Source organism: Nyctereutes procyonoides, unplaced genomic scaffold, assembly GCF_905146905.1.
Source record: "Nyctereutes procyonoides isolate TBG_1078 unplaced genomic scaffold, NYPRO_anot_genome, whole genome shotgun sequence".
In the NCBI taxonomy this organism is placed as follows: Eukaryota; Metazoa; Chordata; class Mammalia; order Carnivora; family Canidae; genus Nyctereutes; species Nyctereutes procyonoides.
Window position 1 is genome coordinate 41,213,000 of NW_026575049.1, and position 26,183 is coordinate 41,239,182.

The 26,183-nt window shown below is 37.8% G+C and overlaps 1 protein-coding gene across 1 annotated transcript in view; it reads right to left on the minus strand.

Moving 5' to 3' along the window:
- TMEM182 (transmembrane protein 182) overlaps positions 1 to 11,704 on the minus strand; it is a 56,800-nt gene extending 45,096 nt beyond the window's left edge. The window contains exons 1-3 of the mRNA XM_055327765.1: positions 11,409 to 11,704; positions 11,087 to 11,186; positions 8,958 to 9,056 (exon numbers count right to left, since the gene is read on the minus strand). Coding sequence (XP_055183740.1) covers positions 8,958 to 9,056; positions 11,087 to 11,186; positions 11,409 to 11,540 — 331 coding nt within the window. The 5' untranslated portion in view covers positions 11,541 to 11,704. The remainder of the gene's footprint in view (positions 1 to 8,957; positions 9,057 to 11,086; positions 11,187 to 11,408) is intronic.
- Positions 11,705 to 26,183: the final 14,479 nt, after the last annotated feature.

Here is a 26,183-nt window from a genome sequence, read left to right on the forward strand (position 1 = left end):
TCCATCTCTTCCTTGCCGTGCTGCCTCTTCTGCGTTCTTTGCTCACATCAGGCATATTCTAGCCTCTGGGTCTTTACATCTCATGTTCTCTCTACCTGGAGCACTCTTTTGGATATCAAATGGCTCACTCCCTCACTTTCTACAAGTCTCCACTCAATATCATTTTCTCAGAGCCAAGCTTCCCTCTGACCATATTACAGAGTTCTTATCGCCCTCATTTCTGCCAGCCCCTCATCTCCAGCCTCTTTCCATGTTTTATGCTTTTTCAGAGTAGTTGTTATCTTCCAATACGCTAATTGGCTTATTTTATCTTGCCTTGTGTGTCTCTCCTCTCCAGAATGTCAGCCCTACAAGGACAGAAATTTCTATCTGTTTTGTGTGCTGCTATTCCCCAGAACCTAGAACAGTGCCTGGCACATAGTATGTGCTCAATAAGTATTTGTTGAATGAAATTTAATAAAAGTTACTAGATAAACACTGGCAAAGCTTGGCTACTACAGATGGTAACATTAACTGACTTGTACTAGGATAATGGTGATCATGATAATGATAATGAACACCGCTTTGAAGTCCTTATTCTTTGCCAGAAACTCTACCAAGTAATTGATGTGACTGCACACACACACACACACACACACATGCACACACACACCTCAGAGAACAGGAAGCATTTCACTAGGGAAAAGTTACAATGAACTCATGTGCCCTCATGAGGACTTATTTTCAGTGTTCTAAATTGGTATGTTGCCATAGCTGACATTTATTGAATACCAACTACATGGCAACTACTCTGCTAAGCATTTGGATTATTATCTCTCCTCATTTGAACAACTGTGGGATTTAAATACTATACTAATCTCCCCTTTACCAACAAGTACAGTGAGTTTTGTGGAGATAAAGAGGCAGAGCCAGGAAATGGTGGCTCTAGGTAGTGAACACAGACATACTGGCTGAAAGTCCAGCTTGTAACTCCCATAGACACCTTACCACAAGCCAGCCCCTGTGCTAAATACTCACTGTACAGCATCCATCTAGTCCTCAGAAGAGGGATTGAGGAACCAGGACAGCTTAGCTGGATGACAGAACCCTACTCAACCAGGGATGGCCACCTCAAAACAGACATCACTTCTGTGATCACCTTTTTTAATATCGAGATTGCCTCCACAGACACTCTATTTCTTTTTATTTCCCTCCAAGTACTTGACTGACTTATTTTGTTTATCATCTGTCTCCCTACTATAATGAAAGCTTCACTGGGGCAAGAATTTAGGGCTGACACTAAAGCACCCGGAATAGTGCCCAGGATTTAATATTTTCTCCATTGGATTGAGTAAATATTTTTCCTAAGAAAAGATCCACAACTCAGAGCAGAAGCAGTAATATTTAAAGATGAGAGAGACCAAGTTCAGTACCTTGTTCCTTTTTTTGTCTGCATATTCTGCATGGAAGAAGGAAACTAATGTGCTTTTCATGTGCCTTTGAGCCCAGACTTGGAACTGGGCACAGAATGTACACAGTATGAATATAATTCTGAAGAGCTTGGGTCCTCAGAAGTGTTAGCAATGAATATCTAGAATGTTCTCATCAAAGGTGGTTTTTTGCCCACCTTATACCCCAGAATATTTGGCTATAATGAGACATTTTTTGATTGGCACAACTGAAGGGTGCTACTGGCATCTAGTGGGTAGAGGCTAGGGGTACTGCTAAACATCCTACAATGTATGGGACAGTTCCACAACAAAGAATCGTCTGGCCCAAAATGTCAATCAATACTGCCAAGGCTGAGATAGCCTGGCACCAAGAGGTTCTCTGTGGTTGGATGAGATTTCTACTTCTGAGCGTAGCTGACATTTTAATAGGTATAACAGAAGCCTCTGTAGAGGCTGGAGCCTGTCCTCCATGATGGGAAGACAAGCCACACTATGTAAATATCCACAGTCTTGTTTACAGAAGGTAATCTCCCCCATTAGGGCAGGGATGTTACATAAGCTGCCAATCAATCCTTAGATATACATGAATAAATTGTAGGGAACACAAAATAACACCCTCTGAAAAAGTGATTTTTAATTACAGCTTTGATGTTGGGCCCTGGAACTGGAAAGCCAACTGTATCCTCATGAGCTGCAGTTTTGGAAGGCTGAGCAAGCTGCCCTATGAGTCCCCTCCAATCTGAATGCAGTAGAGCATTCACTGGGTCACAGAAAAAAAGTCAGCCAGAAATCGGGAACTGAAGCCACCCTGTAATATCATGCTGTACCTGTGGCCATCACTGTGTAATCCCAAATGTTTGAATGAATAGTAGGATGTTAAGGTATTTTTAAATATCTAGGTACTTGACATTTATGACCAAAAAATAAAAAAGGAACTGTATATTCCATTATGTTTTGCAGTGTATGTTTTCTATATAACTAAAGCAGAACAGAAGGCAGTTTGGTAAATTTAAGACAATGTCCAGACTCACCATATTTTCAACATGAGAAAATTGGTAAATAAGACCCAGCTACACCAGCATTATTGATCGGGAAGCAGGAGGACACCCCAACAAAATTAGATACCTAGCACATGTTGATACACCTTCTTAGTTATTTAAGTGTTGACATTAACTTTAGACTCGAATCTTAATTCATCTCTGTGCTGTTTAAAATTGTAAAATATAGGGGATCCCTGGGTGGCGCAGCAGTTTAGCGCCTGCCTTTGGCCCAGGGCGCGATCCTGGAGACCCGGGATTGAGTCCCACATCGGGCTCCTGGTGCATGGAGCCTGCTTCTCTCTCTGCCTGTGTTTCTGCCTCTCTCTCTCTCTCTCTCTCTCTCTCTCTCTCTCTCACTATAATAAATAAATAAATTAAATTAAAAAATTTGTCAAATATAATGGTATTTATATTTTATTTTGCCTTGTATAGTAAAGCAAGATGTTGTGTGTATGTGTGTAGTGTGTATGATTGTTTTTATAAGGACTTTGTACTCTCTGTAAATGTTGTGCTCTTTTGGTACTACTCCAAGTCCAAGTGCTGGCTAATCACAAAGGTCTCAACTTCCTCACTTCCCATTCCCTATACATCCCAAATGAGGGTTCACACCCCCATTATCCTGTTGCTCTGCCCCCTTTATGAGTATCTCTGCTTTCTGACTTCTCCTCTTGGGAGAGTAGATGGAGGAGCAAGCCTGAGGTAGGGCTATCATCAGGTGACAGAAGGTAGGGGAAAATGGAATGGTTCCCTGAGGGAGAAAGGGCATTGCCAGGAGAAGAGGGCAGGGCCCTCAGGTCCAATCTAAGGGAACAGACAGTGAGCAGGAATGGGATACAGAGCAGCAGGCCTACAGGTCTCAGGCCAAACCAGCAGGACACATAGGTTAAGGTTTAGAAAGAGATGCCTCTGTAGCTGAGGCTTCGGTGGGGACAGCTGTCCGTGGCCACCAGAACTCTTGCATTATCCTGTCTCACCCAATTCCTTTGTGCCCCTCTCACTCTCATTCACTCTGCATTTGTCACTGAGGGCTGTGACCTCCTTCCCAAGACTCTCCCTGCCACCAGCCCCTGTGACAGTGTTGACAGTCTGCTGATGAGCAGTTGATGAACTTGCTTTCCAAGGCTTCTTTTTCATTCACCTTTATGGACTGTCTCCGCTTCTTTCTTTCTCTAAGTATAATTGATATTTTACCACCTCATTTTCTGTGATTTTTTTCTTAAAGATTATCTCTGATATCAAAAAAACACTTCTATAATTCCTCATCAGTATCCGCTGCTCTAATGTCTTTCGGGGAAATCAGTTTTGTACATCAAGTTACACGCTGAATTATTTCAAAATGATGTTTTACCATAAACTCAACTTTAAAATGTTGAAATTCAAACCAAATTCCATCCTCCACTTCCAAATATGACCCTTCCTCCTATTGTTCGTATTTCTGTCCTCCTTATCAAATTTTCCTAGCTGAAATCATTCATAGTTCAGTACCAGTTGGCAAGTAATGTGGTACGATGGCATGATACAACAACAAAGAAAACCTATTCCTACCTTGTGATTCACACTTCCATAAATATAATCTAAAGAAGTAATACAAATTATGAAAAATGTTACATGTATAAAATTATTTTTATGTTTTATTATTCATTTTTTTCATGAAATTATTTTTAACGTAGAGGTAGCAACTAACATTTAAAATTTAAGAAACCATTAGGTTAAAATGTGGAGAAATGGTTGCTAACTTAGAAAAGATGTATGTTTATATTTATAATAATCAAAACTATGTACAATATGCATATAAAAGGACTGACAAGAAATATCCTAAAATAGTATTTATCATTTAGACAGAGATGACCATCCTACCTTTTATTACACATTGTTTAAATTGAATTATGCCTTTTCAAAAGGGAATTTCTTCATCATCTTAGATTCCTCCAGCTTTCTTTTGTTTGACTACCAAGTTTTACACATTAACTCTTTAAATATCATCTATATCCATTATTCCCTTTTCATCCTTGCTGCCCTACCCTTGTCTGAGCCCTTTTTTTTTAAAGATTTTTTATTTATTGAGCTACCCAGGCTGTCCTTGTCTGAGCCTTGATGACTGTTGATCCTTTATGGAATCAGCACTGACTACCAGCCCTTCTCCCTTTCCTCCTCTACGATCCTGACTAAAGAGCCAGGCAACTCCAAGTTGCCTCCAAGTTGCCAACTCCAAGTTGCCAACTCCAAGTTGCCAACTCCAGCTTACAGAGGCCACATGACACTGTCCTGGTGACTAGCACTTTGGTGGAAATCTACTGGAGAACTCTAGGGATACTCTGCTCTTCTGAAGATGAAAGAGCATGGTGGCAACTGTACATCTGCCAAGGATGGTGGGAGGAAAGCCTGAAAGCGCCTGGGTCCCTGACAGTATAATTGTGGCAGCTGCTTTTGACCTTGCTGTGGAACAAAACTGCCCTTATTTCTTACTAGTTAGTTTTCTGTCACTTACATCCTAACACATGGGCTTTCCTAGATGATTCTTTCCTGTTCTAGTCGGCTATAGTCTACTTCATCCTACAATTTTGCATAAGGATGAAGGAAGAGAAGACCAGAAAAGAATACAAAATAAATAAATATTGACAATAAAAGCAAAGGGCAGCTGACATGTGAAAGCAGTGCTGAAGATCTAAAAGTTATTAAAAGTATGAAAAACAATTTAAGAGTAATCTAAGTCCACTTAATAAAGGTTTGAGAAATTCCTACACACACCAACAGCTCCTTAGGACATCAGTATTAGTACCACAGTATAGGGTAGTAACAAAGACTCTCCCAGAGTATACATTTAGCATTCAGTCTACAGTGGGTACAACCAGTGAGCCAAACACACAAGACATCACTGCCATGGAACTTAGAGTTGAACTAGGAAGGAAATACATGAACAAAATAATTACACAAGTAAACAAAGTCTGTGCTATGGATATTCAAATTAAAGAATGACTCAGTCAGTAGAGTATTCAACTCTTGATCCCCATATAGTAGTGGGATAGGGGACTGGCAAGGAAGGCTTCTTTAGAACACTGAAGTGTGTACTAGCTTGGGGGATGAGCCTGCTTGTTAGAGAAATGAAGGGAAGAGGGGTGGGGAAGAGAGGAACAGCTTTTGGGGAAGAGGGATGCCTCCTACAGGCCCTAAAGCATGAGGGCAAACACTGATTCTGAGAAACTCAAGGAAGGTCATGGTGCGTGTACTTGTTCCAACTCACCAAGAACAGAAGAAACTATGTTCAATATATTCTTCTTACAAAGAAAGTCAAGATTTTTTTGCATTAAGTAATTCCATAGAGACATGTAAGCATTTACTAAGTGCCATGCACTATACTAGGTTCTGGGAGTATACAAATGAGTAGGATACATTCTGTACTTTAGGGAGTTCCAACAAATAATGAAGGGAGTAAGGTAAATAACTGTAGTTACATATAATGAGCACTTTGATTGGGGGGGGCAAAGGCTTTTGGGACACTGACAAAAATGACTAATTCACTCGGGCTGAATTATCTAGAAAATTAGTCTATGTTCTGTACATCATTGCCAATTGATAACAAATAAATGCACCACGACTGGGTTTAATCATAAAACAAACCAGAAAATCTAAATTCTGACAGATATCAAAAGGTAATGAAATTGTTTAAAGGATTTCAAAGTATATAATCCTACTTTAACAACCTCTCTAGGCTTGGGCAAATAACTAGATTTGAGCATAACCAAATTTTAGAATATGTTTTTGAGACAAAAATAAAGGAAACAGGGATCCCTGGGTGGCGCAGCGGTTTGGCGCCTGCCTTTGGCCCAGGGCGCGATCCTGGAGACCCGGGATCGAATCCCACATCAGGCTCCCGGTGCATGGAGCCTGCTTCTCCCTCTGCCTGTGTCTCTGCCTCTCTCTCTCTCTCTCTCTCTTTCTCTCTCTCTCTCTGTGACTATCATAAATAAAAAAAATAATAAAGGAAACACTAAATTAGACCTGATTATACACACAGGTCAGGATCAGATAGAAAAGTAGAAAAAGCCAACATAATGTTAAAATTGGTCTTTTGTTGAGATCCTGTGAAGAGACTTATACTCAAAAAAATTTAATGGCTAAAACTAAAATTTGCCCTTTGACTCACTGTAGCTTTTAAGATTATCAATAAACAAAATCCAGAGACTTGGACCTTTGCATTTGTTCTGCCAATGATCAGCTGTGTCACAACAGTCACATGGTTTCTCTGGCTCTCAGTCTCCATATTATGAAATAGAATAATTTCATCAGTAGCATCCAATAATTATAAAATAATCTTTCCAGAAAAATTAGACACCACTATATTATTTTCACTGATTTCAATACTGGCTAACTGCAACTGCAAGAACTCAGGAGAATACAAAGCCATTTTGCCAAGCTGGAATATATCAGATTTTACAAACAATACTTTGAATTTAGCCAGGATAAATTAGCAAATGTATAATGCTGGATAATTATAAGGCTACATGAAGCCAAAGAGTGGCTATGGAGTCTAGTAAAGCCCAGATGGCCTCACTAACTAGAAAACACGACTTTTAGTCAAGTAAAACTCTTCTAATGATATCCATGGCCCTTCTCTTGGAAAAGGGAACCATAAGAAAAAATCACCCAAATATAATATCAGATATCATTGTACATTATTATGAAGGTACATGAAATATGTATATGCTATTTCTGCTGTAGGACATGTTTCTTCCCATCTCAGTGATTTTTGCTAAAGTGTTTGATAAAGTTGCTTAAAGTGAATAGGGAGTTACAATATGTGAGCCAAAGAGGAGTCTGATAATTTAAAACAAAAAAAATTGGAATATGGTTTTGTCATTAGATCCAAAAAATGACAGTAATTATATGCAGTGCTACATAATAATTCTAAGCATAATTGCAGTATAATTTTTGTGACATGCACTTACTATCCATCTCCATCATAATTATTATGTTTAGATCATGTCACCTTGTTTTTCAAGTTCTCTACTATTTCCTTGAGGTGCAGACTTTTCAAATATGTAGATTCATTTTAAATATATGGTGCCCACGATACCTATCTCATCACAGGGCCTGAACATATAAGTATCAATAACAATACTAATACCTATGCAAATACCTAATGTTGTGGAAAGTCAACTCTGTACCATTTATCAGTCCATTTTACAAAAGTAAGAATGTCAGAGGATAGCTTTTTTATAACTTTTGTAATACAAAATGGTTTATCCTGCTCTTTCCCACACCATCTCTTCTCTTATCAGTTAGAAGGTCCATGTAACACACTATGCAAAAGGCTGTGACAAATGGGAACTGTCTTGTGCAGTTTTTAATGAAGAAGAGTACCCACACCACACATTCTCAAGGCCAAAAGCCACAGCCATTTTGAGCAAAAGCAACTTTGATGGACAAGCATGGCTATATGTCAACTCGCCTCTTTTCCTATCCAGATCTCATGCACACTCCATGAAATGTCATGTTAATCATGTGATATAAGTAAATGTTTATATTCTGTGCATTAATTTGTCAGACCACTCATATGGCCTCATCTAATTAGTTGAAGGCATTAAGAGTAAGGGCTAGATTTCCTAAAGAAGACATTATTCTAGAGTTTTCAGCCTTCAGATTCAAGACTATAATAGCAACTCTTAATCAGCCTGCTGGCTTCCCTTACAAATTTTAGACTTGTCAGCCTCCACAAACACATAAGCCAATTCCTTAAAATCTCTCCATCAATCTATCAAACAATCAATCATTCTGTCTCCCCAAACTCCACCCCCACCTATATATCTCCTACTGATTCTCTGGAGAATACTAATATGAGATTATTTGGAACATTAAATATATTACTTATTCTCTTTAAAAAAACAAATATTTTTGTATCTGTTTATGACATTGGTAAATTCTGAACCAACTCTTAGTTTTAAGATTATGATAAACACCCTTTATTAAAACTTCATGAAACCAGCCGAGAATAAAGCTGACATATTGAGCCTATGTACTTTCTATAAAACTAGATTTAAGTATATATTATGTATTTGCCATATGAACTAAGTTTGTGTACTTTCCATAGAACAAATAGTATGAAAATATCAAAGAAACTAGGTAATCATGACTCTCAGTTATGATATTTGACTATTCTTTTTCTATAAGTTATCACACATAACAAAGTTCAATCATTTTGTAGGAAAACAGGAGCATACTCAATTTGTATGTGCAACAACTGCAAAAACAATGTTTTAAAAGTAGGGTGTGTATTACAATTATTTTTCATTGTAAGACTAGTTTTAGGTCAGTTAAACCCATAAGAAGCAGTTCTTCCTAATAAACATAATTATTTCCACATTGGAAAATACACATTGGAAAATGCAGGTAGATACCAGAGAAAATGTTGAAATGATACATGTTAAATTTTTTTTTTTTCAGAAAAACAAGTCCCTCTCCGAGGGATTCTGTGGATAGAAGTACTTACTAACAGCAGAATCATACGAGGTTGAGTTGTGCTCGCCTCTCATAAAGGGATATGGTGACAGGTAAGCATGTGCGCAGTTCTTGGATGGTGGCTGATTGGCTAGGAAGGAGACCAAACGATGGTAGTTGTTACTGAGGAAATGAATGAAGACTCATTCTTAACAGGAGAGAAATATGGGATCTGGGGCTCACAAGCTACATAAATTGCAGGTTAGATCAACAGATTCAAAGAACTGTTGAGTGAGGAAAAAAAAAACTCATATCAAGAAACTCAGGGGATCTGGAAAGTGGATTTATCCAAAACATCTAGCTCAGGACATAGTTCAATGCAGAGAATGCACCTAACATCACCTTAAGATTAAAGGTCCTACCCTTCATTTATTTTCACAACCATATTCTCCAGTTCCTAACATGACGCCTAGTGCATGGTAAGTATTCAAAAAGTAATTGTTTTAAAAATCTAATAAACTTAGATGTAGAGTGGTTCAGTCAGTAAATTGTCTGCCTTTGGCTCAGTTCGTGATCCAGAATCAGCCCTGCATTGGGCTCCCTGATCCTCAAGGAGCCTGTTCTCCCTCTGTCTCTGCTTCTCTGTGTGTGTGTGTCTCTCATGAATAGATAAATAAAATCTTTTTTAAAAATTGGACTTAACCTTGATCAGTTCTGCTTAACATTAAAAGTATTCTATATTCCATTTTTAGGGAAAAATGGAAATAATAGATAATACAAGTTAATAATTCAAAAGCATTTTTAGTATTTGGAGAAAAACAAGAAAAAAATTTAAGATTCTATTTATTTATTTGAGAGAGAGAGAGAGTGAGACAGCACAAACAACGAGAGCTGCAGTCAGAGGGAGAGGGAGAAGCAGGCTCCCTGCTGAGCAGGGAGCATGAGGTGATTCTCAATCCCAAGACCCTGGGATCATGACCTGAGCCAGACAGATGCTGAACCAACTGAGCCACGTAGGAGACCCAAGAAAAACTTTTATGTTGTTTGAAAACTTCAAGATTTCACTGCAAGGAGTGAAATTCTTCCTTTCTCTAAGTCCTTGGCAAAGTCTTCCTCTTGCACAGTCTGACTTACTCTAACAGAGTCTAAATACTTTTCATTGGCAGATTGCATGCTTATTCTCTTCCCCAAAATGACTATAAGATAGCCTGTCAACTATTTCCTGCAAAATTCCATTTCATCATTACTTGGTTCCTTTTATGTATGCCAGCTTGTTGTCAGCTTGCTTAAGTCTTCCAAGATCTCATATTTTTATTATATATTCTTTTATTGTACAATCTTGACTACTGTGTAAATGCCATATCTTGATATATCACAGGAGTATATAAGGAGACTAATTATTTCAACCTATAATAACCTTTAGAGTAATAAGCAGTTTTTATTGTTGAATGCAATAAGATAGAATCTAGTTATTTTCGATGAACCGATTTTCAAAGATTAATATAATATAGGAAATACAGTGAAAAGAATGCATTGTATTTTCAAGAGGCTATTCTACTTCAAAAGAGAACTTTCAAGTTTCTATGAGAGAATGCAAACATCAAAAGCCAGGCATTTCTTGATATTGCCCACAAACATGCTTAAAGCCCAAACAGAGTGAGCTTTCATCCACTGCTGTCGGTAATTAAGTTTCATTATTTAAAAAAAAAAAAAAAGATTTTTTTAACTTTAAAGCCATGGATATAAAACAACATATCTCTATTTCTAAATCTTTAAATTTGTGATTTCAAGTGTTGATACCAAACCCCCCCCAAAAAACAAAAACCACCATTTACTTGCAATACAGCAATAATAGACACTTGAGAAAAACACCATAGGTAATATATACGGTTTTTTTAAAATTAGGTTTAGTGTATTTTAAGTAAGAGCAAGGAAACAACAGATAATTCAGTTTTGCATTAATTATTCAGGCTTCTACTTTAGGTTAGAAAATAAAATAATTATTCATATAGCCATTTCTACTTCCTGAAAAAGAATCACTTCATGAGTCTTTTGGAAGATGTCTTTTCAAGATTCTATAGTTAAGAATCCAATCCTATCTTGTAAGTGATCTGTACTAAATAAGAAGCTTTTCATTCTATTTTAATGACAAGGGGGAAAATAAATATAAATTGCACTTACTGTACCAGAACTTCCAAATACTAGAATCATTCCCTTCCACAATCCCATTAAACCAACATCTCCAGAAGAATCCTTCATGGTGGAAAGTGACGTTCTCTATCTGTACAGGAACACAGATGAAGTAACTTGCTGTCAACCAAAGTACATAACCAGGAAAATATCAAAGCAACGTATTTTATCCCAAATAATAACGGTCAGTAGTTTTCTACCAATCTCTTCTGTAAAGAAATAGGCACTCCACTACTATTCTCTGATTTCAAGAGGATACATAAGGCTATCTTCACCCTACCAAGTACATCAATATTTGGAAGAAGAAACGCACATTCTGTTCACCTGAACACTTCCCCACTTCAGTTGCAAGAAGCCAATAATCCGATCCAAAAGCCACCAAAAAGAGTAAAACCCCCAAAGCACCAAAGAGAGCCCCAAAGAAGATGGCAATATTTAGTCTCATTTTCAAGTCACTGGTTTCCCTTTAAATAAAATAAGAAATTAAGAAATGTCAGACACCTAGCTTCTCAATTAAAAAAAAAAAGAAGAAGAAGAAAGATGTTTTGAGTAAGCAGGATCTTCTTGAGAAGCCTCCCCTAGCTCATGTTGTGGTGGCTTCTCACTCACACTCAGCCAGTGGATTTGTGTTCCCTTTGCTCTCCCCTGGAGGCACTCCAGCCCAGCAGCTGAGAATGGCCAGCTATTTTAGGATACTGATTGAGGAGCTGTCTCTCTCCCATGGGGATCAAAAAATAGCTGACCTTCCCTTAACTATAGAGAGGAGTATCAGGAGCTGGCTAGAATGACCATTATTGCTATTGGGTAATCCAAAGAAGTGGAAAGAAGATGGAGTGGTATGTGGTCATTGGCAGTATTGGCTCAACATCTTAATTGTCTTAACGAGCTTCTCTTAGTCTAGAATGACCATTACAATCCCAAAGCCAAAGACACTTAAGACTCCCTTTGAAGATAGATAAATAACAGCTATAAGAAGCCACAGAGAGTTCTCTTAAATACAACTGAAGTTGTAATTAATTTCTTAATTCCTTTTGGATATTATTGGGATACAAAATAATCTGTGGGTCAAGTGGTCTAATGTAACATGTAACACAGAGTACAGTTCAGGTTTATAAACTACATTCAGATGTATACTTAAAAGATCAAGAATAAAGTAACATAAACTATTTATACAAAAAAGTACTTTCATGCTACATATGCTATTGACATAAAAACAGTATTTTGTACAGCAGCTCCCAGATCTTGTAGAAGTTACTCCAAATAACCATCCCCAAAGTGGCCAGGTGAAAAAAAAAAAAAAGTCTCAAAATATATTGTTTTCTGGATTAAGATGAAAGAATCTGGTCTACTATTTCTTTTGTTCCTTTTGTTTTAAATATCTGACTCCCTCTTAATATGTCATACTTAATTTTCAAAAATTTTATTTAAATTCAGTTAGTTAACAAATAATATATTATTGGTTTCAGAGGTAGAGGTTAGTGATTATATAATATATAATACCCGGTGATCATTACATCATGTGCCCTCCTTAATGCTCATCACCCAGTTATGCCCTCCCCCCACCCCTCTCCTCCAGCGACCCTCAGTTTGTTTCCTATGATTAAGAGGTTTGTCTCCCTTTCTGATTTTGTCTTGTTTTATTTATTCCTCTCTTCATCTATGGTCCTGTTTGATCCTTATACAAACCACCTAATGAATTGACACTTCCTTCATGCCTTGTTTCTTTTTTTAATTTTTTCATGCCTTGTTTCTACAGTTGTTCTCTTTTCATGTCTGAATATGCCAGAGAGGATTTTTAAGTATTTGTGTAATATTTTAAAATGTGTACTATCTCTATGGCTACTGTTTTTTAAAATACATATTCTCAAAAATAACATGAGTTACTGCATCTTCTGAAAAGGCATCAGCTCTACCACCTTCCTTCACCACTTCTGCTTGGTATGGGACAGATACTTAAATAGAGATTCAGTGAGGGCAAGAGATGATTCTTCAGTAAGGATGTAGGGCCTGGGTCAGTTCCAGCTACCTGAAGTCAGAGGTGCCTGAAAGTCACCAGAATTCTAAGTCACAGAATCAGTGGCTGTGAGGGTTAAATGGAGTTTGACAGTACACCTGAGATGATTCTTCATCTAATGCTCAAATCTCTTTTGTAAGACACCCCCATGGCATCAAGCCCTGCCATTTCTAGCCTGTCTAAAGGACATCAGTAATGTCCACACACCCTGCCTTAATTTCTGGCAAAAGCTGCTTCCCTAAAGTTTCCAGGATTAATCCTACTCAGTGCTCTGAGTTTGCACAGCACGAGTGTCCAATCCTGTCACATGACAATTTTCTGCTATCTTGAAGAAAATAGAGTCTAACACCTTACTACCACCACCTTTCCAATTTGGAGGCTGTGATAAGCAGAGTAATCATCTCCCAAAGATATCCACACCCTAATGCCAACCATAATCACATAATCTGTGAATAGGCTATTTTCCATGGCAATATCCTGGGTTGTACACAGGTAGGTCCAATCTAATCACATGAACCCTTAAAAGAAAAGTAGAGAATCTCTTCTAACAGAGTGGTCAGAGAAAGAAACGTGACAAGAAAAAGGATCAGAGAGTTGCTGGCTTGAAGGGACCGCAAGCAAAGTAATGTGGGTGGCTTCTAGTTCCTGGAAGAGGAAAAAACAGATTCTCCCTGAAAGCCTCCCTGAGAAAGAAACAGCTTTACCAACACCTTGTTTGGGGGGATTTCTGACCTCTGGAACTACAGGACAGTAAATTTGTATTGTTTTAAGCTAGCCACTAACTTTTTATTAATTTGTTACAGCAACAATGGGAAGCTAATACAGGTGCTATTCTCTAATCAATGCAATATGCAATCAAATTAAGTTTTTTTTGGGGTGGGGCTGGAGTAGGAAATACATCTAGAAAAAGTGCTTATTGAGAACTTAGGAGGGTCTAGGAATTTTGCCAGATATTAAGGTTACAGTACACAGGCCCTGACCTAGAGGAGTTCATACCCTACTGGGAAAAAAATGATTCATTAAAATGAAGTACATAGGAACGCCTGGATGGCTCAGTGGTTGAGCATCTGCCTTCAGCTCAGGGAGTGATTCTGGAGTTCCAAGATCAAGTCCCACATCAGGCTCCCTGAATGGAACCTGCCTCTCCCTCTTCCTGTGTTTCTCATAAATAAATAAAATCTTTAAAAAAAAAAAAAGAATGAAGTACCTAGAGGTTCTAATAATGAACTTCTGGCCAACCTAGACACGTTCTCCTGCTCCCCACCCATCCTTCTAGCAGCATTTGTGTGGTTGTGTAGTTGTGTTTGTAGGCATATCAAAAAGGTTTGTAGTAGGCATTAATACTAAATCTTTAACACACACATTCACAAACACACACACACATACAAACAATTAGATTTTTAAAATAAGCAGAAAGGAAAATTTTTAAAAAAATAAGCAGAAAGGAGTGTAGGGCTTTGTTATAGTTCATCTCAATTTTGATCTTTGTCACACACACACACACACAAAATCACCTTTCTGGACTGGTCCATCAACGAATAACATTTTCTTACTATTCATGGTTTATCCAAAAATGTATCAGCATCATTATAAAAATGTGTTTATTAAATCAATTATAAGTAACCAATCTAGGGATCCCTGGGTGGCACAGTGGTTTAGTGCCTGCCTTTGACCCAGGGTGCGATCCTGGAGACCTGGGATCGAATCCCACATCAGGCTCCCGGTGCATGGAGCCTGCTTCTCCCTCTGCCTGTGTCTCTGCCTCTCTCTCTCTCTCTCTGTGACTATCATAAAAAAAAAGTAACCAATCTATTTTTTTCCACCATTCACTTGTAAACATCTATTTGATATCACAGAGTACTTCTGACATCTTGAAACTGAACTCCTTCAGCTCCCTTATCACAGTGTTTGACACACAACAGGCACTAAAATAAAATAAAAATCAATTTGTATTAGGACTCTTGGCTGAAATCCAAATACATGACCTTCTGGGCTATCCAACTGGCAATCTATCCCAAAAGACATGGCCCTGATCTGGCATGGCCTGTTCTTTGTGAAACTTGGAGAGACAAATTTTAGTGGGGTATGTGCTTCCTTTGTAGATACTCACAAATCATGTTTTTGAGAATCTCCATTGAGACTCTTACTGAGAAATGAAACAGAACTTAGCATCCAGGGGTCAAAAAGTGTCTCTCTTTTTTAGAAAATCAGTCCACTTGCTCATCATTTGCAACTCCTCTAATTTTGTATGACCCCTAAAGTATTTCTAACAGCCATTGAGCATCTCTTCCTTGGGTTCTTTTGGCAGCCCGAACAATTGCCCATACACCAGGAAGATGGCTAAAAACTGCTGGGTTATTATCATCTCTACAGATTTGGGCAGAGCTTCTCTTTTTCCCTTCACACTCCTTTCTAGTTGAAAGGACAGGAGCTGAGGAGAGACAGACATACTTAGGCACCAACCTCAACTCATAATAATCCTATAAAAAAGTAACTCCATTGCCTATCCTTTATGTGAATATTACATCTATTTTTATGTTGATATGATTATCGCACTGAATCCACAAGGCCACAGCATAAATATGGTGTCTCAGGTTCAATCCTCTGGGAGAGTTTGATTGTCAAAAATGTGAAGTGAGGTACTGAGGTGAATAATAACAGCTGATATTCATGAACATCTACTATGTGGCAGACACAAAGCTAAGCATGTTAAATACCTTGACTACAAGTCAGTCTTCATTAGACAAAATGTGATACAATCACTTTCTCTGTGGGGGTCCACTCTCTTGGGCAGAAATCGTAGCATTTAAGTCTTCTTGGTGGTCAGAATTAAAGATTCTCTTGCTCACATGAAGATGGTGAGAGGTAAACCAAGAGAGATCTGCATGGTGTCTCACCACTAAAGGCAATTGACAATAATTAATGGGTCATGTTTCTATGTTTATACCCTAAACATTACCCTATAGCTTTGTTACGACTTTCAATTGTTCTCTGTGCCCTCAAGACTAAATGAAGAGGCAAGGTAGTTGAGTACTGACTTGGGACTGGTCCTCCAGAATACAATGAGCCTGGGTGCAAGAAGAAGACCCACAGGTACCAGCTCCCTTCCCTGAATTCTCCCCCACTGCCAGTCTTTTGGAATGAGGATTTCATTGAATAAAGAAGAGTAAGAATTTTCTTTCATAGGTAGTGATCTTGGGCAAATCATTCAAATCTCTGAGCTTCAATTTCGTATATCCTCTCAATACTTGAGAGGATAATTGGGGGTATAAGGTAAGAGAACATGTGTCAAATGAGTCAGTGCATCACACACATTGGGTTTCTATCTTGTCTTTAGCTGAAGATCAGTTTTTGGTAAAAAAAAAAAATTAACAATCATAATACAAAATAAAACTCCCTGTACTAGCATTCCAGATAGGACTCAGGTTTATTTCAATAGACACTAACCTCTCACCAAGTGCCCCAGTGTCCCCACACCCACACACATGGTCCTCCTTCCTGGGCCACCAGCAGCACTTCCCCCAATCCTTGCCTATTCTGTTCCCTTCTGATGAGAAGTCTCTTCTCTTCCATCTGTCTGATGAACTCTTCATTAATCCACTCAACGAATATGCACCAAGTCCCCGCAGTGGGCTATGTATTCTTTTAGGTGTTGAGCACCAGTAGCACTCCCAAAGAGATTGTATTATACAACCTATAACACTTTACCTTATTGGCTTAAGTACATTCTTTCTCCTCTATAGACACTTTTTGAATCCCTATGTTCTGGGAAAACTTGGATCAAGAAATGCTCAATGAACAAATGAATAATGAACAAACAAGTAAATGAAAGCTCCGTTATAAAATCTGCCCCATTAATCTTTAAAATGTTACCAAGAATATTGGTCCCTGCATCTACAGTTTCTTCTTAGGGAGACCAGGAAGAAGTTTCTGAATATTAAAAGAAGTTTTATTTCCACAGACCAATACTGTAATTTTTAATCTCAGAGGCACTATAAATCTTTATTCATTTGATGCATATTTATCACATGCCTGTTCTAAGACATTGCTGTTTCCCAGAATGGTGAAGCTCTCTTAACTTCAATGAGCTTATACTCTCATGGCACTGAGAGTGCTTCTCTTCTCACCTGGGTACCTAGAAAGCTCAGAAGCAAAATGTACAAAGATGATGTCCCAGCTTCCTAACCCTTCCGCTACCTGCCTTCCTTAGTATCCTTCCTGGCTTTCTCTATAACACATACTTATTTAACCTATTATTTTATATATATTTTATATATGTTTATGTAAACTGCTTCAAATACTTTAGAGAATAACATAAAGACTTAACAATGAAGCAAACAAATATAGGCACTTTGTGAAATCAGATATTAAAAGGCACAATGCACCTGGCTAAGAAAGCTGGTCATGTTTTGTTGTCCCATTCTGAAAGCCCCGTGAACTCTTTGGTCACCCCTGCTGTTTTCCTCTCATCCTGATCATTTCTACTGTCATAATTTCATTTGGAGATCCTCCTGACTTCCTGAAAATAACTTCCCTTTTAGAGTCTTTTGTCACTTAGAGAAATAATGACAAAATGTTTTTAATTAAAAAAAGTTTAAAAATCAATCTTTTAAAACCTAGAGTATATGAAGATCATTAGTACCACATTACCACCAAGATAGTTTGGTAAATTTCCTTCTTGTTTTTTACAAGTTAAATAAAACGTGACAACCAAAGGCTGGATTGCCATAAAAAGTGAAAGGCTTTCTCGGTGTCCATCGAAAGATGAATGGATAAAGAAGATGTGGTCTGTGTATACAATGGAATATTACTCAGCCATTAGAAACGACAAATACCCACCATTTGCTTCGACATGGATGGAACTGGAGGGTATTATGCTGAGTGAAGTAAGTCAATCGGAGAAGGACAAACATTATATGGTCTCATTCCTTTGGGGAATATAAAAAATAGTGAAAGGGAATAAAGGGGAAAGAAGAAAATATGATTGGGAAATATCAGGGAGGGAGACAGAACATGGGAGACTCCTAACTCTGGGAGACGGGCTGGGGGTGGTGGAGGGGGAGGGGGATGGGGGGTGGGGGTGGTTGGGTGGCAGGCACTGGGGGGAGGCGCTTGATGGGATGAGCACTGGGTGTTATTCTATATGTTGGCAAATTGAACACCAATAAAAAATAAATTTACATAAAAAAAATAGTGAAAGGCTTTGATTATTTTGATCCAGTCTCTCTCTCTCTCTCTCTCTCTCTCTCTCTCTCTCTCTCTTTCTGGTTAACTGTGTTTTTTGATTGGTAAATACACTGAAACTTAGCAGGAATCACAAGTCATGTTTAATTTGTGAATAATAATGAGCAAAACATTCATTTTTCTAAGGTCATGATTTCCAATCCTGATGCTGCAATAGTCTTAATTCTCTCAAAATATCTAATGAAACTAAACAGTCTCAAAACAAAATTAATTCTGGTTCACTTTAGTTTTAAAAAAATCAAGAATGACAATACCCAGTACCTAAAAATGTGGAACAAGTTTGTAAACAAATACAGGCATATGTCAGAGATACTGTGGGTTTGGTTCCAGAACACAGCAATGAAGCAAACAAATATCACAATAAAGTGAGTCAAATGAACTTATTGGTTTCCTAGTGCATAAAGAAATTATGTTTATAGCATACTATAATCTTGTAAGTGTGTAAGAGCATCATGTCTAAAAATACAATGTGTATACCTTAATTAAAAATATTTTGTTGCTAAAAAATGCTAAGCATTATCTGAACTTTCAATGAGTGGTTATCTTTTTAGTGATTGGGGGTTCTTGCCTCCATGTTGATGGCTGCTGACTGATTAGGGTGGTGGCTGCTGAAGGCAATTTCTTAAAATAAGACAACAACGAAGTTTGCAACATGGATTGACTCTTCCTCTCAAAAATGATTTCTCTGTAGCAGTTGGCACTGTTTGATAGTATTTTACCCACAGTAGAACTTCTTTCAAAATTGGAGTCCATCCTCCAACCGCGGCTCTTGCTTTATCAACTAAGTATGTGATATTCTAAATTCTTTTCTGTCATTTCAGCAATCTTCACAGCATCTTCACCAGGAGTAGATTCCATCTCAAAAAACCACTCTCTTTGCTCATCTATAAGAACAACTCCTCATCCATCAAAGTTTTATCATGAGATTGCAGCAATTCAAGTATAATAATAATAATGAAAAAGTTTGAAATATGGTGAAAATTACCAAAATCTGACACAGAGACATGAGTGAGAAAATACTATTGGAAAAATGGCACCAACATACTTGTTTGATGTAAGGTTGCCACAAGTGCTAATTTGTAAAAACAACAACAACAACAACACAGCATCTATGAAGCACAATAAAGTGTCCTGCAATAAAACAAGGTATACCTGTATAGAAATCAAATGCTCACAAGCTTCTATAGACTTGAGAATACACTTTCCAGAAAACTGAAATTTTTGGGGGGAGATTTTGTAGAATAATATAGATCCACAATACTTCTGAAAACCAAAAGCTGTTAGCAAGAGATCTAATTGACATAGGGGTGTATATAAATTATAGTGTGAATTTTCATGTATTTTATTGCATAAGCATGAATGTGTTTGATTACAGGGCTTCCCCAGGTTACACTGTGAGTGTTAGGCAATATAGAACATACTACTTTTCCAAAATCCTCAAAATTCTGACTTCTAAACACACCTGGCCTGGGGTTACAGGTAAGGGACTCTGGTCCCACAGTCTTAAACATAAGACAATAGACTGCATGATGACCCTGAACATCAATTGCTTCCCTATTATAATTACTAAAACAGATTTTTACTGCCAATGAAACGCTGTTATCTGTCTCTGTGACTCTACTGACTTTTAGGGGGAGAGGGAGAACGAGAAAGAGAGAGAGAGCAGTAGGGGAAGGATAGAGGGCGAGAGAGAATCCTAAACAGGCTCGGTGTCCAGGGTGGAACCTGACATGGGGCTTAATCTCATGGTCATGAGATCATGACCTGAGACTAAATCAAGAGTTGGATGCTTACTGGACTAAACCACCCAAGCATCCCTCTAATAACCTTTTTAAATTTTGTTTTTTATGCTGGTTCTTGGTTCTTGTGTGTGTTCCTTCCCATACATGCCCCATCCACCAATATGACAACAGGATCACATCCTGTAGTTTTTAAGAGATTATTCACAGGCATTCTCATCTTAAAGGTATACAAAACAACGAATAAACTCTATGGGGGTGATTAGTGGTTCTGTTTCTATTTACTGCCATATCCCTATCACCTCCCAGTACTTGAGGTGCATGCATGAGCAGGAAAAATTTAGTTGACCAAATAAGCAAGATTACGGAGTTGAACTAAATTGGGTTGAACACTGCCATCTGCTGGCCACAGGTAAAATTTGCATATTGTGGTACACAACGGTTGGTTGTTGAGATTTTAAGAGAATACAAATATGGTAGTGCAAAGATTTGTTATTTTCACAGTATTTGATGCTGATCAGCAACTAAGATGACATCACCAAAGTACCAAGGCCCTGATGAATAGCTCACACCGAACACAACTGCAGCAAGATCCACTGGCTCATTCACCTCATTAATTTAGGCGGCTTACACTCCATTAAATTGGGAGCTACTTACACAAGTAACTCACACAAAGGGAGTTGTATTACATTAACATCCTTTGCTTTGAAAAAGAGCTCACTATCTAGCTCCAGGTTAAATTCCATAAAGAACTCAATTAGTGAACTTAAGTGCATCAACTCCTGAAAGAGATTAAAAAAAAAAAAAACTTAGAACTTACTTGTTAAAAAACTTGCCTTCGATTGTAATCAAAACACAATAAACATTTCAGAAACAAAACTGGGTACCAAAGGGGAAATTTTTTGATATATAAAACTAGAAATCAAACTGATGTAACTTAGCAGAAGGTGTCTATTATCCAAATACATATCTTAAAGGACTGCTATCTTGGTTTTAATTAAGTCATCCCTTTGCTCCATTGTGATTCTTTCTTGAAAGTATATGCTGCACTCCAAGCACCAGAAGCCTGTGAATGAAAACGCTCCCATCTCCTGTCCCTTGGATGTGAAAGTGCTTTGCATGAATCATGTGTGCTGTGACCTGAACTTGAATATAGAGAAAAACACTTTTACTCTTGGCTCTGGGGTGTGTTGTCTTTTCCTCACATACCTTTGCCACTGGGTCTTCTTTATCAGTAAGGTTGATGGTGCACTTTTAATTCTTACTTCATATGACTTTGCCAAAGCAAGGGGTTCAAATGGGGTCAGTGTCTGCAAGCCAGTTCTGGTTATGTGCCCCAAAGGAAAGATAATCTGTTCCATGAATCAGAGTGCAAGGCAGGGAAATGCCACCATATCTCCAAGAAGAGAAAATAGTCAGTGTTGTGTGGGTATTAAAATCCAGTCAGAGCTGTCTGCAGAGAGGCCATTGTCTGCAGGTGCTGGTAGTTTCTGTATAAAGGACTCTACAGATGTCTCTTCATGTTTTCCTCAGCCAAGTCTTTCAAGTTGTGTTCATTTAATTACATATGCAGTACGGAGTAAGCACTTGAAAATCAGACATCAGGATACTCAAATAATACAAATAACAAATGACAACGGTAACAAAATAATAACATCCAGGGTTTGCACAGCATTCACTTTGTTCTAAGCACCATTCTAAGTGCCTTGGGCTTATTAATTCATTTAACCTTCACAATAACCCACTAAAATAAGCACTATGGTTTCCCCTATTTTATCAATAAGGAAACTGAGGCAACTCTGCATCTCTCTATGGCACGGTTTCTTATTATGCTAATTTGGGTGGCACCCCCACCTCCACTGTGACTGTAGTTGGGCACAGGGACTATTAGGAGGTAATTAAGATAAAGTGAGGTCATAAGCTTAGGTGGCACCCTAATGTGTTACTCCCAGAACATAGAATTAAAGCCAGGAGTTATGCTCTATGCAGATTTCAGTTCAACATCAGTTGTCAAAGAATTTTAGCAATATTTTAAAAAAAGTAGTAAGTTCCGTTTTCATCTTGGAAGTGTAGGGGACCGGAAAGAACATTCTGTCCACCTTCTCCTCAAGCAAAAGGTTAGACAAACTTTATATGAATGACTTTTCTTGAACCCATGAGAGAACTGAGGCCTCAGGTAAACAACTAACCAGTTTGTGTCTCTGGGGAAAAACAAGTGCCTGTAGGAAAAAAAAAAAGGAGAAAGGATCCAAGCATTTGCTAAGCTATAGTGTATGACACTGAGTGGAATACAAGCTCCTACGAATATTCAACTAAAAATTTCTAATGAATTGCTATGGGCCAAATGTGGCCAGCATTAAAATCCTCCAGGTCCCACAAACAGAGGGATTTGCATCTATTTATTCGCATCAATGAACCCTACCAGCTATTTATAAAGACTGGGGAAAATCTTGGCCATCTTCGCATCTCAGTGTTGCCTTGGTGCATAGAAAACTAGCCACTGCCAAACTCTACTGACCTGCCTCCCCCTGGAACAAAAGCCTTAATCTGCATGAAGAAGATCAACAAAACTGTCACATTAAGGCACAGGTGAAAACCCCCTGTAGCTGACAAAGATAAAAGGTTTTTTTAAAAAGTAAGGAAGAAAGGGAAGGAAAAAGAAATGAAGAAAGAAACTTTTTCCCAAGAGAGAAGCAGGAATAGGCTCAGAGTACACAGAATTGTTAGAGCGGTGAGGCCATTCTGGATAGTATTATAATGGTGGATACATGTCATTATGTATTCTCCAAACCCACCCACTGTACAACACAAAATGAACATGGATTTTGTGTGACAATGATGGGTCAATTCAAGTTCACTAATTATAACAAATATACCACTATGGCACAAGATATTGATAATCGGGGAAGCTGTGCACATATGGAGGCAGGAGATATATAGGAACTCTGTGCTTCCCACGTATTTTTTTTCTGTGAACCTAAAACCAATCTGAAAAACAAGTCTATCCCAAAAAAAACTCTCTTCCAGGGCACGAGCATGGCTCAGGTAGTTAAATGTCCAACTCTTGATTTTAGCTCAGGTCATAATCTCAGGGCCATGAAATCAAGTCCTGTGTTGGGCTCCATGATGAGCATGGAACCTGTTTAAGATTCTCTTTCTCTCTTTCTGCCCCTCCCATTCCTGCTCATGTGCTTTCTCTCTCTCTCTCTCTCTCTCTCTCTCTCTCTCTCTCTCAAAGAAAAAAAAAAAGCCCAACAAATAAACAAAAACAAAACAAAACACAAAAACCTTTCTCCCTGAGCTGGGAACTTAAATATGTTGATGCCAGGCCCAGTACTACAGCTAGATGAGAATATGAACACTTGTGAAGGTCATGCCCCCAAGCCTCAGATTTACAGTACCTGGCTAAGACATACTTGGAACATCAGAGAATGCTCCCCCCTTGCCAGCCACCAATATATTAACATGTGTCAAGTAGAATTAACAGTGGAATACATCTAGGAACTGCAAAAGAAAAACTGTCTCTGAGGGACAGTACAAAGCCAGCCAAGAGAGAAGCAGACATAATGGAAAACACTCTAGCAAACTATTTAAAACATAAGGTAGCACTAACTTTGGCACTCTAAACATTATGCACTGCATAATTCTCTTGTGGATGCTGTCCTGTGAGTTATAAGATGTTTAGCTGTATCTCTGTTTTCTACTCACCAGAGATAAGAGATGACACATTCCAATGTGGCAATCAGAAGTGTCCCAGGCAGTCCCAAATGTCCTCCAAGAGGCAATCACCCTCAGCCGGGAATCCCTGCACCCAAGAAACACCAAGCCAATGGCGCACTGATAATAACCATCAGGGTAATCACTGATGGTAACTGGGCAACAACAAATTTCAAGCTCAGTCCAACTACTGACTAGATTAATACACACTCTCATGCTGAAGAATCAGCAAAAGGGAAGTTATGCTCAACTCTAAGTATATAAGCAAAATATACGTATATATTTATGTTTATCTCCCTAACTAGTGTCCTATACAACATGTCAAGCTTTCAACAAAATATTACAGAGCATGTGAAAAGCAAGAAAAAAACGGAACCTGAGTTCCACTTCAATAATGGCAGCTTGAGGAGCTTCATGGACACTTTCCCCAATAACACAAACATAACTGGTAAAAGCTATTTAAAATATTCAACCATTTAAAGTCTAAGGAAATTGTCCTAAAGGCATACAGCACATGTAAAAACATTTAGCCAAAAAGTCTACTAAAAATTTGATAAAAACAGCAAGAGTCCTTGATATTTAAGTCATGGCCCACTGTCTCCCTCCCTTTCTCATAAAATATACAAAAAATTTAATTCACTGTGGATCAAAGGCCTAAATTTAAAAGCTAAACTATGAAATTCTTAGGAAAACATAGACATAAATATTCGTGACCATGGATTAGGCAATGTATTTTCAGATATCACAACAACAGCACAAGCAGCAAGAGAAAAAATAGACTGGACATCCTCAAAGTTAAAAACTATTGTTCATCAAAGAACACTGTCAAGAAAGTGAATAGATAACCTACAGAATGGGAGAGATATAAGTAATCCATACACTTGATTAGAGATTTGCATCTAGAAAAAAAAGAAATTTGCATCCAGAATATATAAAGAACTTTTACAATTCAATAACAAAAAGACAACTCAATTTAAAAATGGGCAAAGTATCTGAACAGACGTTTCTCCAAAGATTTGCAATGTAAATAGCAAATAAGCACATAAAAAATGCCCAATGGTATTAGCCATCAGCAAAATGTAAATTTACACAATTACCATTAGATAATAAATGTTGATGTGGATGTGGAGAAATTAGAATCCGTACCCACTGCTAGTAGGAATATAAAATTGTATGGCTACTTTTGAAAAGTTTGACAGGTTTTCCAATGTTTAAACATACAGTTACCACCAGTATTTCTACTTCAATAAAAATGGAGGGTGGGTGGCTCAGTCAGTTAAATGTCTACCTTCAGCTCAGGTCATGATCTTGGGGTGATGGGATCAAGTCCTGCATCAGGCTCCCTGCTTAGCTGGGAGCCTGCTTCTCCCTCCCCCACACCCTCTACTTGTGCTCTCTCTCTGTCAAATAAATAAAATATTTTTTAAAAATGGAAAATATATCTACATAAAAATTTGTATAAAAATGTTCATAGCAGTATTATATCCACAATATCCCCAAATTGGAAGTAACCCAAATGTCTGTTAACCAATAAATGGATAAATAAAATATGTTATATCAACAGAATGAATGTTATTAGCATCCATGCTACAATAGGATAAACCTTGAAATCAATATGGCAATAGAAGCTGGTCACAAGGGAACACATATTGTATAGTTCTATTTATTATGAAATGTCCAGAATAGGCAAATATATAGAGGCAAAAAGGAGATTACTTGCTTCCTAGGGCTTACGAGGGCTGGGAGTTTGCAGGGTGATCTCTAAGATGTACAAGTTCTTTTTGGAGTGACTAAAATATTCTAAAATTGATTGTGGTGATGCTTGCACAACCCCACAAGTATTCTAAAAGCTGTTGAATTGTACATATTAATTAGGTGAATGGTATAATATATAAATTACATCTCAATAATTTTTTTTAAGAGAGGGGCACCTGGCTGGCTCAGTTGGAAGAGCATGTGACTAATGATCTTGGAATTGTGAGTTTGAGCCCCACTTTAGGGATAGAGATTAATTAAATAAAACCTAAAAAGAAAAGAAAACAAAAACAGTCTGAAGACACAAAACAATCATCACAACCAAGCCCAGACATGACCCAAATATTGAAACTATCATAACACAGATTTAAAATAACTATGATAAATATTAAAGACTACAATAGAAAAGGTAGACAACATTTAAGACTTGACATGTATCTTCAGCAGAGATATGACTATAAGAAAGAATCAAATAAAATAGACATCAAAGCACAGTAACAGAAATGAAGAATGTCTTTATCGAATTCATCAGCAAACTAAAGACAGCCAAGAAAAAAAATCAGTGAACTTAAATATAGATCAATAGAGATTACCCAAGCTGAAATACAAAAAAAAAAAA